Here is a 16,238-nt window from a genome sequence, read left to right as displayed (position 1 = left end):
ATGCATGCACACACTTACCTTTCCTCCATGCTGCTCCAGTTTCTGCAGGGCATCTGTGATGAGCTGCTTAAGTTTTTTGTCCATCAGTCTTTTTGACAGCTTTAATACACATCAAAAAGCTATTAACATTCTTAAAGCTTTAAAATTCAGAACAACAATGATTTCTCAACAAGATAGGAATAAATGCAGCATGACGGAAAACTTTTTAAAATTTTGACACAAAATAAATTGACTGAAACAGTCTCATCATCAAACAAAACTGCTCCAGTTCTGATATTAACCAATATATTGTTTGGTGCAATAATGATCCTTCAGCATTCAGGCAGCTGCACAATCGAAGAAAATTATATAAGGTTTAACTTTTGTGGAAAGTAGCTGAAAAATGAGAAATTCTATTTTTAAAACAATTTTTGGGAATATGGTGGTATTGTGTAAAGAACAGTGAGTGAGTGAGTGAGTGAGTGAGTGTGTGTGTGTGTGTGTGTATGTGTAATTAAACTGGGGGAAGGTTAGTAAACACAGCTTGTCTGTGGGAGCTGAGAGATGAAAGAAAAAGGTGGTAAATGCATTCATTTGTAATGAGAGGTTATGGTGAAGTTGAATGCACGAGTAAATAGGTTGGGTCTGAAATTTGCATTATAAGCTAAATAGGAACTTGGCTTTTCAGCTGTTAAGTTTCAATGGGAGTTTTAGGAGTGACAAGGGACTTTTACAACTTACAATGGTTGCACAGGTAAACAAGGGAAGGTTATTAAATTTTATTTTACCCAAAAGTGGGAACAATAGGGAGACATGAAAGATTTTTATACTTTGGAAAAACTGAGTTCAAAAGGCGCTTAGAACAATGCAATCTAAGATCAAAAGGGAAAAGGATATTTAAGGAAAGGTGTTCAGTTGAATTCAGTTGGTTGTATGAGGGAGATGTCCTGAGACCAGCTCCGTGCTGAGAGATGTTGTGAATTTGAAGCAGCCATACAGTTTTAAGCCAGAGAAGTCCTTGTTTTCAGAGAGCAGTCTGTTCCTGAACTTCCTTCAATTTTTTTTTCAAACAGCAGAGTGGGAGAGGGTGAGAAGTCGTGTGATATACTTTATTAAAGTAGCAGCAGGTTTTGCCTTGGGTAATATTATTGGATTTCTAGGGTTAAAATCAATAAGGGAGTTGTTGCCAAGTAGTTTACTTGTGTGTTCTGGCCAAATTAGTTTTTTTAGGGGAATGTTTCATAAGGCTGCTTTAACTGTGTAATTTTAATCCTGTGTGCTTAAGTTTTTTTTCGTCTTGTTAATAAATCTTTTAATTTTAAAATACTAAAAGCGTTACTGGGATTCTCTGCTTCTGGGATTAGTAGATTTCACTCATTTTCAAAACACAAAAAAAATGTTATTATCAGTAAGACAAGTTTCCTTCTGGGATTTGGCTTGCTCAGTGAATAACATTGGCAGTGGTCGTTGGCTTGTTCAGTGAATAACATCGGCAGTGAACGTAACAGTATGTAGCAGAGGGTGCACAATGAAATTAAAAGAAAGTAGTCATTTCTAAAAGTAAATATGTAAAATGCTACACAGGTACAGGTAATCATTAGCAATGAAACACATAGATATCTTATATGAAAAGGTTAAGACAGTGGAGATTGGAGGTGTGCAAAACTATGTTAGGAACTAGAGATAGTTTTAATTAAGTTGCATTTGTATTTGTGGATGTTAGGAATAAGATATAGCTATAAGTTTAATGTATTTTTTATTTGTATATTAGAAAAGTGAAACCTGGGGCTAGTTTCATTTAGAATTTTTCTCTATGAGATGGAGCTGGCAAGTCTGAGGCCCTGTTTGTATACCTGCAGTTTTAATGAGGTTTTACGATTCCTGAAGTGAAGAGCTGTGTTACGAAGGGGATTAATAGTTTCGGGAAGTTAAAACAAACAGAAGGTAGAAAAAAAACTGTGCTGTTACTCAGCAACAGGGGTGCAGAGAGAGAGAGAGAAAGAGAAAGAGAGAGTTAGAGAGACCTACCCACAGACAGGGAGAAATAGAAAGCAGTTTTATTTCAGTTGGTGTGTGGATGCCCCAGGGCAAAGACAGAAAGGTCTTGGAACAAAGAAGAAAGGTTTCAAGTTAAAAGATAGTTAAGTCAAGGAACAGGAACAGGAATCAGAAACAAGTCCTGTTCAGTGAAGTTAAAGCAAAGAGTGGAGAAAGAGGCTCTGAATTAAAGAAAAAAAGCTGTGGGGTGCAGAATTAAGGCAAAGTGGGCTTGTGAGAAGCCAGAAGATCCAAGGAGACAGCTAAAGATTTGTGACTCCTTTCTACAGGCCTGTGAAGCAGTGGTGTTCTATTGATACGGCTGAGTGTCTGAGAGAGCGCATGGAAGGCAAAGCTTGAATACACATGGCGATCCAGGGGAGAGGAACATCGGAAGGAAAGATTGAAACCCTGGAGGTGGATCCTTATTGAGGATGTCGGAGAGAAAATGTCATTTTGGAGAAGATTCCAAGGTGAGTTCTTCAAGAGTGGAGATTGGAAACCCTCTTGTGAAAGACCCAGTTTTCGTGAGGCAGTTGGCTCACAGTGTGACGAGCATCTGGGGGAATTTGATGAGGGATCCACAGTTCCTGCTTTGGGTGGCATCTGTCAATTGATTTCAGAGTGGTGTGTCCAACCACAGGTCACCAATTGGTTTACATGGTCTATGTGCTTACTGTGAACATTAGGGTATAAGATAGATTTTGTAACTTGTATTATCCTTACAAATCTGTATGTAGCTATCAAGGTATGGTTGTGGGTGAGGGAGTAGCATAACATAGTTAATATTTTTCTTGTTTAATAAATAGTTTATTCTTTTGTTAAAAGTTCATCAGCAGACACCTGTGACTCTGTTCAGCAGCTGCTCTCTACATTCCTAAACAAAAAAAAGTTAGAATCTGTCAAGCCAGGTTTCACCCAGGGATCTGACTTATCCAGTCGTAACATCAGCTTGGATCATAACAGCTACTCTTACATATAGTCAGTCCCATTCTCTGCTCTATTCCCATAGCCCTGCAGGTTTATTTCCCTCAAGTGCATATCCAATTTATTTTTGAAATTATTGATCATTTCCACATCTATCACTCTCAGGTTCAGCTTATTATACCAACTGCAGAAAGAAGTTCTGCCTCACATCCCCCTTGCATCTCTTGCCCAAAATCTTTAAATCTATCCCCCCTAGTCAAATGGGAACAGCCCTTTTTGTCTGCTTTTTCCAAACCTGTCATAATCTTGTATGCCTCTATCAAATCTCTCTTCAAACTCCTTTGATCCAAGGAGAACAACCCCAGCTTCTCCAACCTTCACTTGTAGCTAAAATCTCTCATCCCTGGGAGCATTCTGGCAAATCTCCTCTGCACCTTCACATTCTTTCTAAATCCTTTTGGGTGACCAGAATTGAACACACATACTTTAGTTATGGCCTAACCAGAGCTTTATAAAGATTCAGTATAACTTCCTTGCTTCTGTACTCAATACCTCTAAATATGACATCTAGGATTTGCTAATTATTCTCTCAGTATGTCCTGCCACCTTTAAAGATCTCTGCATATGAACCCCCAGGTCCCTGTATCCCTGCATGCTCTTTAGAACTGCTCTGTGTTAAATTCCATCTGCCACTTATCCGTGCATTCTACTAGTATGTCCTGTTGCAATCGATTAGTATCATCTTCAATGTTTGCCACATCTCCAAAGTTTGGGATCATCTGCAAATTTTGAAATTTTACTTTGTATTCCAATATCTAAATAATTTGTATATCAAAAAAGCAGTGGTCTATCACTCATTCTTGGGAAACACACTGTAAAATTCCTGGGGTGGCCTATCTGCTGCCTTCCCGCCAACCCTGACCTGTCTGCAATTTTACTTGGGTTGGGCAAGTCCTAGGCTGCCTGCTCTCACCTCAATTGAACCCAATTTCTGGCCAATCAGTTTTGGAGGCTAAATGGAGTTCAGTGGCGGTGGTGGGGCAGTGGTGGTGGCAAGGAACCCGGCAAGTCACTCTGCTTGAGCTTTGGTGGGAGGATACCCTTTCCACATTGGATGCCCCACACCCCCCAAATATCTGCTGCGGGTGCGTCCTCCACCCCCGACCTCTCCATCAGTCCATCAGGACCCCCAACCCCCTTGCAGGTCTCACCTCCCCTCCCTGTTGTGAGAACACCCCCCCCCCACACTTACCTGGTCCTGGATCACTTGCCACCTCACCCGCCTGCCACCCTAACCATCTGGGGACTGCTTGCAGTCCCAGTCCTGGCCACTGCTGGTGCTACAGAGCTGCCAGCCAATCTGATTGGCTGTCAGCTCTCTGAGGCAGGACTTCTTCCTGAGTGAGGGGCAGAAGTCCCATCTCCAGTCAATTAACCTCACCATCCAAAACATCCTATCCCATGGCTCGCCGTTTTCTATTCTTAGCTCAAAATTATTTATCCAAGTTGACACTGACCCTCCAATTCCATGAGCTTCGGTATTGTTAACTAATCTTTTATGTGGTACTTTGTCAAGCACTCTCTTAAATCCATATACACAACATCCACTGCATTTCCCTCATCAACCCTCTTAGTTACTTCATCAAAAAAATCAATTAGATTAGTCAACACGATCTGCGTTTTACAAATCTGTGCTGCTCTCCTTAATTAATTCAAACTCTCCAAGTTTTAATTTTTTTTCCCCTGATTATTGCTTCTAAAACCTTAGCCACCACTGATATTAAACTGAGCAGGCTGTAGTTACTAGGAATGTCCTTGCATCCTTTCTTGAATAAGGGTGTCACATTTACCACTCTCCAATCATCTGGCACCTCTGCTGTATCGAGGGAAAATTGAAAGATTAAGGCAATCTCCACTCCCATTTCCTTTTGTAACCTAGGTGGTGACCCTCTGCAATGTCTCAGACTCTGAGTTAGAGTTGGAGACTTTGGACAGTTCTGTGAGACTTACCTGAATTGTTATCTAGGAAATGTTAGAGAAATCCTAGTTTAACTCCTAGGTAACCATAGAACTGAACTCCAATCACTCACACTGACTCCCCCAACAAGACCCCCTTCGACCCTGATTACCCTCCCGACCCTCTTACTAACACCAAGTCCCTGACCAACCACCCCGATCCAACTATCCCTCTCAATTACGTTAATCCTCGACCACCAGCTACCTCCCACCCATCAACCAACACCCCCCGACCTGACCCGACTACCCACCACCCCCCACCCCCCCAGAACACCTAATTACCCCTGATGTCCTGACTACCCTGGCCAGCTCACCCTACCCGAACCTACCTCTCTTGACTACGCTAACCCCAGCCACCTGATTACCTCCTTGACCAGACCCACCCGCCACCTCACACACCTACCACCTTACCACCCTGTCCATTCAGTATCATTCACCCAATCACTAGCAATCACACAAGACATTTAAACCTACTGCCCTAAAAAGGAGATGTGGCTTGTCTTCTGTCCCTACAGCACTGTGATGGGAGTTCTGCATGGGACCGTACAGTCTGCATTTCTGAAGAAACCGGGCTCAGAAGAACCTGCCAGAAATGCAAAGCAGTGTGGGGGCATTGAAAAGTTTGAGTGGGGTGGCAGTCTGATGATGATTGCTGCTTCATGGAAGATCTGAGCCATTGTATTTGGCTCGGTTCTCGCTTGAAACATTTAAGCAGCAAGTTGGATCCAAAATTGGCTCAATGGCAGGGAGCAAAAGGTAATGATTGGTGGGTGTTTTTGTGACTGAAAAGTTGTTTCCAGTGGGTTTCTGCAAAGCACAATATTAGGTCCCTTGCTTTTCCTAGTACAAATCAATGATTTGAGGACATGATTAAGAAGTTTGCAAATTAAATGCTGGGAACATGATTATGAAGTTTGATACAAAAATGATACAAAAATCCGTCATATAGTTCATAATGAGGAAGAACGCTATAGACTAGCTGTTGTTAGGCAGGAAGCTATCAATGGTCAGGTGGGCAGCACAGTGACAAATGAAATTCAATTCAGAAAAGTGTGAGGTAATGCATTTGGGGTGAACAAGAGAAGGGAGTCCACAATAAATTGTAGGATACGGAGAAGGGTAAAGGAACAAGAGTGTCCTTGGAGTTCATGTTCACAGATTCCTGAAGGTAGCAGGGCCATTCATTACTCTAGGCCCCTTTAAGAAGGGGCACTCATTATCTTTATTTACTTAATCGATTTAAAACCTGCCGTCCTCAATTAACATTAAGGAGGTAAAATTCTGTTTGTCTTAGCAACTTGCCCGAGTGAAGGATCCTGTATAATTTTTTGTTTAAGTTAGTTTATTAGTGGTGCACCTATAAGGAAGCACATATTAACTCTTAAATTTGACAAACACCTGTACCTGCAAGCAGTACACCCATCTCACTGATATGTACACAGGTAAATAACTGTTTTCTTACAAACATTATTAAAACACTCTCTACAGGCAGCACTTTCATATTATGAATATTACACAGTATCATAATTCAGCTGGGAGAATCCATGATGACGAATATATTTGAAGAGGCCTTCAACCAAAAAAGTTTGAGAACCACTACTGTTAAAACCTTTGCAAGTTGTTTGGAGACACAGGGCTCACTTTCAATTTTTAGTAGGCCTTGTTGCAAGAGCAGCAGCATTAAGCAGCGAAGCCACTTGGCCCTAAGCATCATTGGGCTAACATGCACTACTTTGGGACAGGCATGTCTACCGTCAGCAGCCAATTCTTTACATGTTTAATCTACGTTTTAGAATGGGCGTAAAAACAACACTGAATTTCTGTCCCATATTTTTTTGATGTAAAGGTTACTGAAGGCAGACATTTGTTTGTTTAGCCTCGTCAAATTGTTCCAGAACTGTGCTAATAATTGAAGGGAAATTTTGATTTTAATTAGAAACTTGAATTTAAGTGGGTTGTACTTGCAATGAATTTGGCTCTCAAAACTGACCTGCAGTAATATTGCAATGTGTACATACAGCAGCTGCTATCAGTCTCAGATAGAACCCGATTTACATTTCTTGACTAGGACTCCAACTTTTCTGCTCAGCAGAGAGTTCTAGACGTGTGTGCATACAGTCAGGTGCAGGTCTCATCTGTCATTAACTAAAATTTAAATGTTTAGAAGGGGGCAGCTTTTAAAGCCAGGTTTATTATCCAACTGAAGTTACACCCTATGCAGAATCAAAGTTAAGTAGTGAGAGACTACTTTCTGCAAGGAGACTCATGTTATTTCTCTCTGGAATCAAGGCAGATTTGAGTCAGATTCATATGTAACTCTAGCGCCGAGGTGCAAATTGCTTTGCAATGTAAACAGATCCTTAGTTACCAAAAGGAATCAATATTAAGATATTGAAGCACAATAAAAACTCACAGCAACAGGAGTCGTCTTAGAACACAACTGTAAATACTTACACAAGTCAACAGATGTTTAAGGTGGCCATTTACTGCAGGACCAACAACAGCACTCAGCTGGACCAAGGCATGCAATCCTCTTTCAAAAACCTCAACATCTGAATGTGCCTTTAGGGAGAAGAGCAGCAACGATAAAAACATTGCTCAAATGTCTAAGGTTGAAAATTAATTGACTTTTTACCAGCTATTGTGCAATCTAATTGCTAACTACACTCCTCATAATGTTATTCAAAGCTCTAATACTGCATAATAAAACAGAAACACTTAAAAACTTATTTTAGCACACATACACCAGTTAATGAGCACTGTAGTTTTTTAAATAAAGGAATAATGTGTCACCATCGCTTCATACAGCAACAAGCTAAGTTATGTGAAACTTCCGTTTCTCTTACATACACTAGTTATGTCACTGGTTCTTGCCCCGGTTGCCCCACACAATATTAATGATATAGTTTTATTTATATAGAGTAATATAATTCATCCATCTAGAGAGATACGAATATCTATCCATTTTGGCATCTCATCATTTCTAAAATATTTCATGCCTTTTGTCACCATTATTCTATCTGCACTTTTTCTCCATATTAATCACACTTAAAGAGATGAATAGTTTCCTGATACCAGTCCTAAAATTACCTCTTGCCCGTTTGAAGCTATGCCCTTTGGTAATCACTCAGTATTATGTCTCCCCCCCATCCAAACTCTGATCTAGCTACTCCAATGAGCACTCATTGTTTTCCAGCCTTCAGCCAGTTTCTGATCCATTTCCGGGGTTTACCCTGAATCCACACAGCTTTGAGTTTAATCAATAATCTATCATGTGAAACTTGGGAAGTTGAAGTACATTACTTCATAGCTTACCTTAGTCTATTTGGGCTGTCACAGCCTCAAAGAAATCCCTATCATGATAAGATGGAGATTTTCAGCCCACAACGTACCGCCCTTTCTCATGTTGACATTGTAACTAAACCACATGATGATGTAACAATTCAATGTGAAATTGTTCCATTGAGAGTCATCAATTATAATTACAGGCAGAATTTCTGTTATCTGGCAGGCTCCAGGAATGGCAGGTGCAGGTTAATCAAATAGGCCAGTCAACTGAGCTATAAAGCGAGTTCCAGGTTTTCATTCAATGAGAAAGCTCCAAGATGATCATGCAGTTTTTGAGGTTGCGAAAGGTGGAGTGCGCGAATTGAGTAATGGCGCCAAGGGAAGATGGTGCTGCAGAGCAGAGGGGGGCCGAGACTCCAGTGAGGACAAGCTGCCAATAACAATTACCACTAAGTTTGACATGTCCAATCAAAAAACAGACCCAACCCCAGAATTCCAATTAATAGAGAATTCCAGTTGGTAGAGTGCCGGATAACAGAAATTTTACTCTATTTAATAAATGATTAAAAGAAAAAAATCGAGGTGTGAGCTTTGCTGTAAACACTAACAAGCTTTCTTTCAAAAACATTAGAAAAAGTCTTCAAAGGAATTAGATCTAATAATTCTTCTGTTAAAAATAAGATATTAAATTCTCAACAGTTGCATAACAGGGGAGGATGTACCCCATGAGCTTCAGGACCCTTCTGTAAGGCTCAAATTGGATCAGAAGCCCACACTTCGTGGCAAACAGTCACTCAATGTGATTTTCCCCAAATTAGCCAATTAGTGACCAGAGGACAGCTTGCCATTTAATTAAGGATGGCAGGCAGGGTCTTGAAGTTGGATGGCCAATTAGAGGCCCTTTAGCTCTGAAGAAACAGAAACTGACCCTTCAAGGTAAGTAAGAGAGCAGGGACCCCAAGATGGAGGCACCCTCTGTCCAACGTTTTTAAATTTAAAATTGAAATCCCCTCAGCAGCTGGGCCACCATTGTGGAGGAGGAACCCTTTCACAGCGAGGGCTGTGGCTGCAGCTGAGTCAACAGGCAGTCAGGGCCTCTCAGCCTGTCTGGAATGCTGACTCCACTCCTTCATTCCCCCACCCCCAATCTCCCATGAACAAATGCGTGAATGAGGGTTTCAGCAGCAGATGAGTTGAGGCAGGGGTGGAGACAGGCAAAGTTATGGAGGTAGGTGTCGGCAACTTTGATGATGGAGAGGTTATGATCTCAGAAGCTCATCTCAGGGTTAAAAACAAACACAAAGGTTGCAAACTCCTGGACAGTAGACAGGGAATTTAGTGGAGTTAATGGAACAGGAACAAGAGATAATGGCTACAGTCTATCAGATAGTTAATTTGGGGGGGGGATTTCTTTTTCTTTTATTCGTTCATGGAGTGTGGGCGTCGCTGGCTAGGCCAGCATTTATTGCCCATCTTTAATTGCCCATGTTCAGAGGACATTTTAAGAGTCAACCACATTATTGCGGATCTGGAGTCATATGTAGGCCAGACCAGGTAAGGACAGCAGACTGCCTTCCCTAAAGGACATTAGTGAATGAGGTGGATTTTTTTGACAATTGGCAATGGTTTCATGGTCATCATTAGAGTTGTAATTCCAGATTTTTATTGATTTCAAATTCTACTATCTTCCATGGTGGGATTCAAACTCAGGTCCCCAGAGCATTATCCTGGGTCTCTGGGTTACCAGTCCTGCACAAATGGATGTCAGACAATGAGCTTATGTCCTGCCTTTGGGCTAAGCACACATGAATGAATAAATGAAATTCTGCTGCATATACATGCATGTAATCCCTGCAACACTTTGTCAAAGATAAAAAAAAAAAATTAGTTTGTGACCTGTAATAAATTTGGGAATTAAAATGCCAAAATAGTGTTTTCCAAAACCTATGATTACTAATACAACACATGCTTTGTACTCATTTTCTGGTCTTAGGTTTAGCTTTGAGGGTAGAAATTAGGCTAATTAAAATAATCTATTACTACATAAACTCAGGTTACCACAAACTGAACACACAGAAACCTTTATATTTTCTTGGGATTATATTCAACATATGTGCAAGAAGAACAACAGGGTGGCTCTAAATTTGAATCTATTGTCACAATGGCATCTAATATGGTTGGTGTTTTAGTTAGTGTTTTATAGCAATGCTTTGCAGGGGCAAAAGCGCCATTATGTTCACATCCCAATTTATAATCATAATAAGACCATAATCATAAGAAATTGGACCAAAGTAGGCCATTCTCATTGTGCCAGCTCCAACATCAATAAGTTTATGGCTGATTTGATTGTGGCCTTATCTGCACTTTCTTGTCTGTCCCCCATAACCCTTGACTCCCTTGTCGATCAAAAATCTGGCTAGCTCAGCCTTGAATATATTCAATGATGCTGCCTCTACTGCTCTGCAGAAGAGAACTCCAAAGACTAATGACCCTCAGAGAAGAAATTCCTCTTCGTCGCTGTGTTAAGTGTAAGGCCCCTTACTTTTAATCCGTGCTCCCTCATTCTAGGTTCCCCCAAAAGAGGAAACATCCTCTCAGCATCTCCCCTATCAAGCTCCCTCAAAATCTTAATTTTCAATAAAGTTGCGTCTCATTCTTCTAAACTCAAATTCCAACAAAGTATCCAAATGGAACACATAGAAAATTACAAAATGGAAAATGTCAGTTGTGAACGTTCTACTAAAATACTTACCAGAGCAGCTTTTAACTTTGGAATCACCTTTGGAACTAGTGGAATAGCTTTCTCAGCAGCATCTTCAACCTCCAGCAATTCTTTGAAACCTTCCTTGGCTACAAATGTATATGGGTGTTTAGTTTCTCTTAATCCCTATGTAGGATAACAGGTAAAACATTATGTAAAGCTGGAGACTGGCTTTTTCAAACATACTTTGTATTTTGATTCAACAAGGTATATTCTTTAAAATACAACACCACCACCCAGTGGTCAAAGCAATTTCAATACTTTGTTCGCATTCTATAGATCTTCTGAGGTTGATGCGTCCTTGAACTAAGCAGAACGATATCCAACACAATTGCTTTTGCAATTTCATACTGGGTATGACTAAAATAGTAGACTTTATCCATAATTGACCTGTCACCAAAATAACATATGAATGGTATGTTGCTTCATTACTTCCTTTTTAATGCAACACAAACATGAAACATTTTAACAAGTATTTAACACTTTAGTTTTATTGTATTATTAGTGTTGGGACATTATGTCTTGAGACAGTTTGTCAACCATATACCTCTTAAAGGAATAATCCAGGAAAATATTTACAAAATTGTAACTATAAGCATTCCAATATAACAAACAAACCCTTACAGAGGAACTTAATCCACAAAAATGTCACCTATTATAAACAACATCTGTACACTCTCAGTTGCACTTACTACTGTGTTTCACGTTTTGAACTGCTAGTTAAAGGCAGCTTGGGAATAAATATTTCACAAAGAATTCCTCGTATAGTTCATGTAATTCTGCTCCAACAGGAATAGGCTGTGGACTGCAAAACTACATTGTCATAAACAAAAACTACAGCATCATACACAAAACTTGAAAGCATAAAACAAACATGAATAATGTAATTTTAATGGGTGGGAGGAGGCAAGTGTGGATCATAAACACTAGCATAGACCAGTTGTGCCTAATGGTCTATTTCTGCACTGTATATTATTTTACATTAAATTATATAGAATAAAGGTGTCAGAAGTATCAGCAAGTATACTTTACATTACCACAACTAAGTGTCCCCAACGTTTAAGGCACAAGGAAACTGATGATTAAGGGGAATCCCACAACTGTTAGCATCACTGTCTCTTGCAGTGCAGTAATGGTCTCTGGTGAGTCCACCGGAAAGTCAGAAGGTTCAAAGCCATAGTTCTGTGCAGCCTCCAAAAGCAGTTTGAAAACTCAAAAGAAATTGAGTCTTGGATGCCAGGGAAAACATCATTTACTTCACCACACAGACAATAGGCAAAATATTTTGTTCATTGGGCGGCTATGTGCCCAACCCAAACCACCGTAAAATGATGCGTGATATTTCAGTCAGTGGGCACGCACGGGAATCGGCAGCATGCCCGCCGACAATTAAGCAGCCTGTTAAGGCCCTTAATTAACTAATTGATTGAAATTTTTCACTGTCTGTCCAACCATTTGGTTAGCAGTCGGGTGAAAAGACCAAGCGGCCTTTGCATTTTTGGCAAAACCTCATCCATGGACAGGATGAGGTTTCAACTAGTGATTAAAAAAAAAATCAAACACTTTTTGTTGACGGGACATGTTTTTGTTGTTTTTCATTTCTTTATTTTGATTGCTGAAGATCTTCAGCTCCCGGAGACAGCTTTGTGCCTCAGGGAGCTTTTACGGCATGCACCCGCACACATGCGCGAACTTCAGCAATCATGCCCCTTCCCTGCCAACACCACCCCCCCACCCCCCGCAACCCCAGCAGCGCTGAGCACTGCAGTGCCTGTTTCACACTGGCTGGTCGTTAATTGGCCAGCCAGCGTGAAATTGTGGGCGGCGGTCAGCTTCCCGACTATTCCCGGGCCCGCCCACTGTGCCCACCTGGCGACTGGAAAATCCTGGCCTATATGTCGTTGGGACTAGAGTAGTAACACAATACCAGAAAGTACTGGGCACTCTTCGAGTAAGTGGTCAGAAGCAGTGCAACACAGACTTCCATCTTACTAGCCTTCTAATGGGCTCATGAAAATACAGGGAAGACTGGTAGTCATAAATTGCTGTCTCTACTGGAGCAACATTTTCCCTGTGTCTTACTATCAAAATAAACACTGTAACAGTAGTTGCCAATGCAAAATGTCCAGTCTGCACATGTGCACTGGCCCACGCATGTGCAGAACGCCAATAATGTCATTTTGCGGAGCCCAGCCTGCCAGTACACATCTAAGCAGGCGTGAATAGTTCCAAAGCTCCAGAGTTGTTTGTAAGAGACTATTAATAAATAAGAGGGCAAATCTCTGAGTGCAATTCAATTCTCACATTGTTTTACAAAACATACTCAAACACATCTGACTTAGAAGGTCAGGAAGAGAAAACAGGAGCTTTTCAGGCTACATTTTCTCTATCTATAAGCTGTTGCCACTTTGAGCCTGCTTTCAATATACAGACATTATTGGGACTCAGTGGCTGAGCACAAACCAGCTTTAAACCTTTCAAAGCTTTAGGCAAAGAATGATTAAAGGGAATATTGTCTTTAAATACAAAGTGCAGATGTAGGGACAGAAATAACGGATATGCCTAATAACTCAAAGCTACAAAATCATTGGGTGATTATTTAAGTGGCACCATTTTTGATCCTGGCCGCTGCCGACTCCATCGCTCTCTATAAAATAACGGAGCAACTGAATCGATTGCACATGCCCAGCGTTGGCACCAAACATAGCCTAACTTAAAAGGACTGTGCAACAGTGGTGCAGGAGAAATTGAGAAAATAAATCTTCAGAATTTGAGGGTCTCAGACATAAAAACTTGAAAGTTAAATTTTAAAATAGGATTTTAATAAAATAGAGATCCAAAAATCATGTCTAAATCAATAGACGTGCTGAGCTGAAACAGTCGATAACAGAGAAAATCATGGAACGTTATTGTGTTGCGAGGTTGTAAACTATAAACACAGAGAAGTGTGCTATGCTTAACAAAATCACAAACTAATTTTTAAACACTGGGTTTGATATTTTTCAGAACAGAGAAAATTCTCCCCCATTGATAGTCGCCAGAGAAGTATAAATTGATATAATTCAAACAGCTTCTCAGCACAAAACAAAAATTACTGCATCACAGTCAGAGTTCTCTACACTGGTTTTGAAAATATCAAATCTAGATTTGCTACTAGGGCAAAATCCTGAGCAGGAAAATGGAGCAGATTCAGAGCTCACTGGAGCTCACCATTTATGTTCAGAAATTAGTCTGCTGTTTCACAATTTAAAGACCTGCAACAACTTAAAGGAACCACAACACAAAACACTGTTTTGGATGCACAACAGAACACAACAAAGGAGTTCTCAATTATGTCTCTGATGCCTGAATGAATCTCATTTGGCATGTGCCACAGCTCAACAATGGCTTCCTTTGGAAAGCAAAGTCTTCACAAGTAATGCTTCTTTATGAAATGCAAATGGAAATGCCTCTCCCTGTGTATTCTGGTGTTGAGGTGTTGACATATGTCCTGTGCTTGAGGTGCAACTACATCAGTCTCATAATCAAAGATAGAAGGAATTCTAAATGGGACAATGTCTGTGCCTTGTCTGGAAGAGAGGAAATGTAGAGAGGGAAATGCACAGAAGGGCAGAATTAGAAATGAAAGGGCTAAGGTTGGAACATAGTTACAGTAGTAGGGTAGAATGAGATAATGAAGGAATCTGTAAATAGAGATGAGGATCTTGAATTCATTGCATTGGGGATTGAGAAGACAAACGTTTTGTATGAACTGGCTGATATATAGGGTGGATTGCAGGGGACCACTGAGGAGATTGCTGGAGATTAGTGGCAGAGATGTGCTGAGATAAGGTATGTGACATGGAAATAAGCAGTCCGAGATCGATTTGAAGCCTAGCTCAAGGTGAAACAAGATGTTGCAGTTGCACAATTTTTCACCCTGTGAGCAGGTGGATAAAGTCAGGAGCAAAGATGTGGGCTTCTTGGCTGGAATAAAATGGATGACTTCAGTTTTGCCACTGTTGGAGGGACTTTTGGTTCATTCACAATTGATGCCTGACAATCTGATAGCACAGTAGTGGTTTTGGAGTCAAAGGTGGTAATAGAGAGTAAAACTATGTATCATCAACAAACATGTGGAAGCTGACCACATGTCTATTAAAAATATTGCCAGGGGACAAGTCATTGAGGAAAAGGAAGGAACTAAAAATGGAACCTTGGGTAGCTGTAAGATTACTTCTTGAGAGTGAGATAAGAGATAATGGTAAGAGATATGGCTGGCTACATTCAAAAAAGTAGAAATAGGCCAAGCAAGTAAAGTCCCATAGAAGTAGATGTTATGACCCAGCAATTGGTAAAGCTGAGTTATTTAAAAATTCCAGAGGGAAACTTTAAACAACTGTCATAGCCTATATTTTAAGTGGTATGTTTGAGATGCAGCTCTAAATTAAGGAATCAGGTCACCAGTTCTCGAGAGGTTTTATATCAAAATACATGATATATTTATTGATTTATACAAGTTAAATATATACACATGGCAACAAAGAACTACTATCATAACTTTTAACAAATTCCCAAACTAATCTCCATTAAGGCAACAGCACCCATAGACTTAACCAGATACCAGGCAAAACATTTTCATCTCACGAATTCAAAATTTTGATTCCTGTGCAGATAGTTGTAGGCTTACAGCTACTTTGATCTTACATTGCCTCTGCTCTGCACTCATGAAAACTGCTATCGGTTATATCCAGCACATCTCATTGAATGTAAATTCTCATTGTATCACCAGCCTCTTTGAACTCCACCTCTTTTAACCATGAAACTCCTTTCATAGTGCCAATTTTACAATAATATAAACATTGCTTAGTCTCTGCTAGCTAGGTGCCAGATTTCACCTCACTTCTTGAATGCTCTATTCAAAAAATGCAAATGCACTCTACCTCTCTTATATCTCAGAACTAGTACACATCAAAGCACCCAGACTAGCTGGTTTTAATCCAATTAAGACACACCCACATACTAAACCTCTATTTTAAAAGAAAAATATTTTCCAATAATATTATGTGCATTAATAGCTTCATGAGAGTAGACCATGGAGGAGAGGCTGTGCCAGATGGGTCAACTTTGTTAACCACCACAGACAAGCAGCATAATCACACTTTGTGCACTTGGGAATATGTGTTAAATACAGAAATTACTTATGGTTGGTATGAGGGAGTCAGTGCTTACACAAGTCAAAGTTAAAGGA

The 16,238-nt window shown here is 40.3% G+C and overlaps 1 protein-coding gene across 4 annotated transcripts in view; it reads right to left on the bottom strand.

The window, feature by feature from the left end:
• The window catches only part of LOC121285135 (PACRG-like protein), a 77,095-nt gene that overhangs the window by 22,201 nt on the left and 38,656 nt on the right, over window positions 1-16,238 (bottom strand). For all 4 annotated transcript variants that reach the window (XM_041201318.1, XM_041201330.1, XM_041201352.1 and 1 more), the window contains 3 exons: window positions 11,000-11,134; window positions 7,414-7,521; window positions 19-99 (listed from right to left, as the gene is read on the bottom strand). In XM_041201318.1, coding sequence (XP_041057252.1) covers window positions 19-99; window positions 7,414-7,521; window positions 11,000-11,134 — 324 coding nt within the window. The remainder of the gene's footprint in view (window positions 1-18; window positions 100-7,413; window positions 7,522-10,999; window positions 11,135-16,238) is intronic.

This window comes from Carcharodon carcharias, chromosome 1, assembly GCF_017639515.1.
Source record: "Carcharodon carcharias isolate sCarCar2 chromosome 1, sCarCar2.pri, whole genome shotgun sequence".
Classification (NCBI taxonomy): Eukaryota; Metazoa; Chordata; class Chondrichthyes; order Lamniformes; family Lamnidae; genus Carcharodon; species Carcharodon carcharias.
The sequence above is the reverse complement of the archived record's forward strand: the minus strand, read 5'-3'. Positions and strand labels throughout refer to the sequence as shown.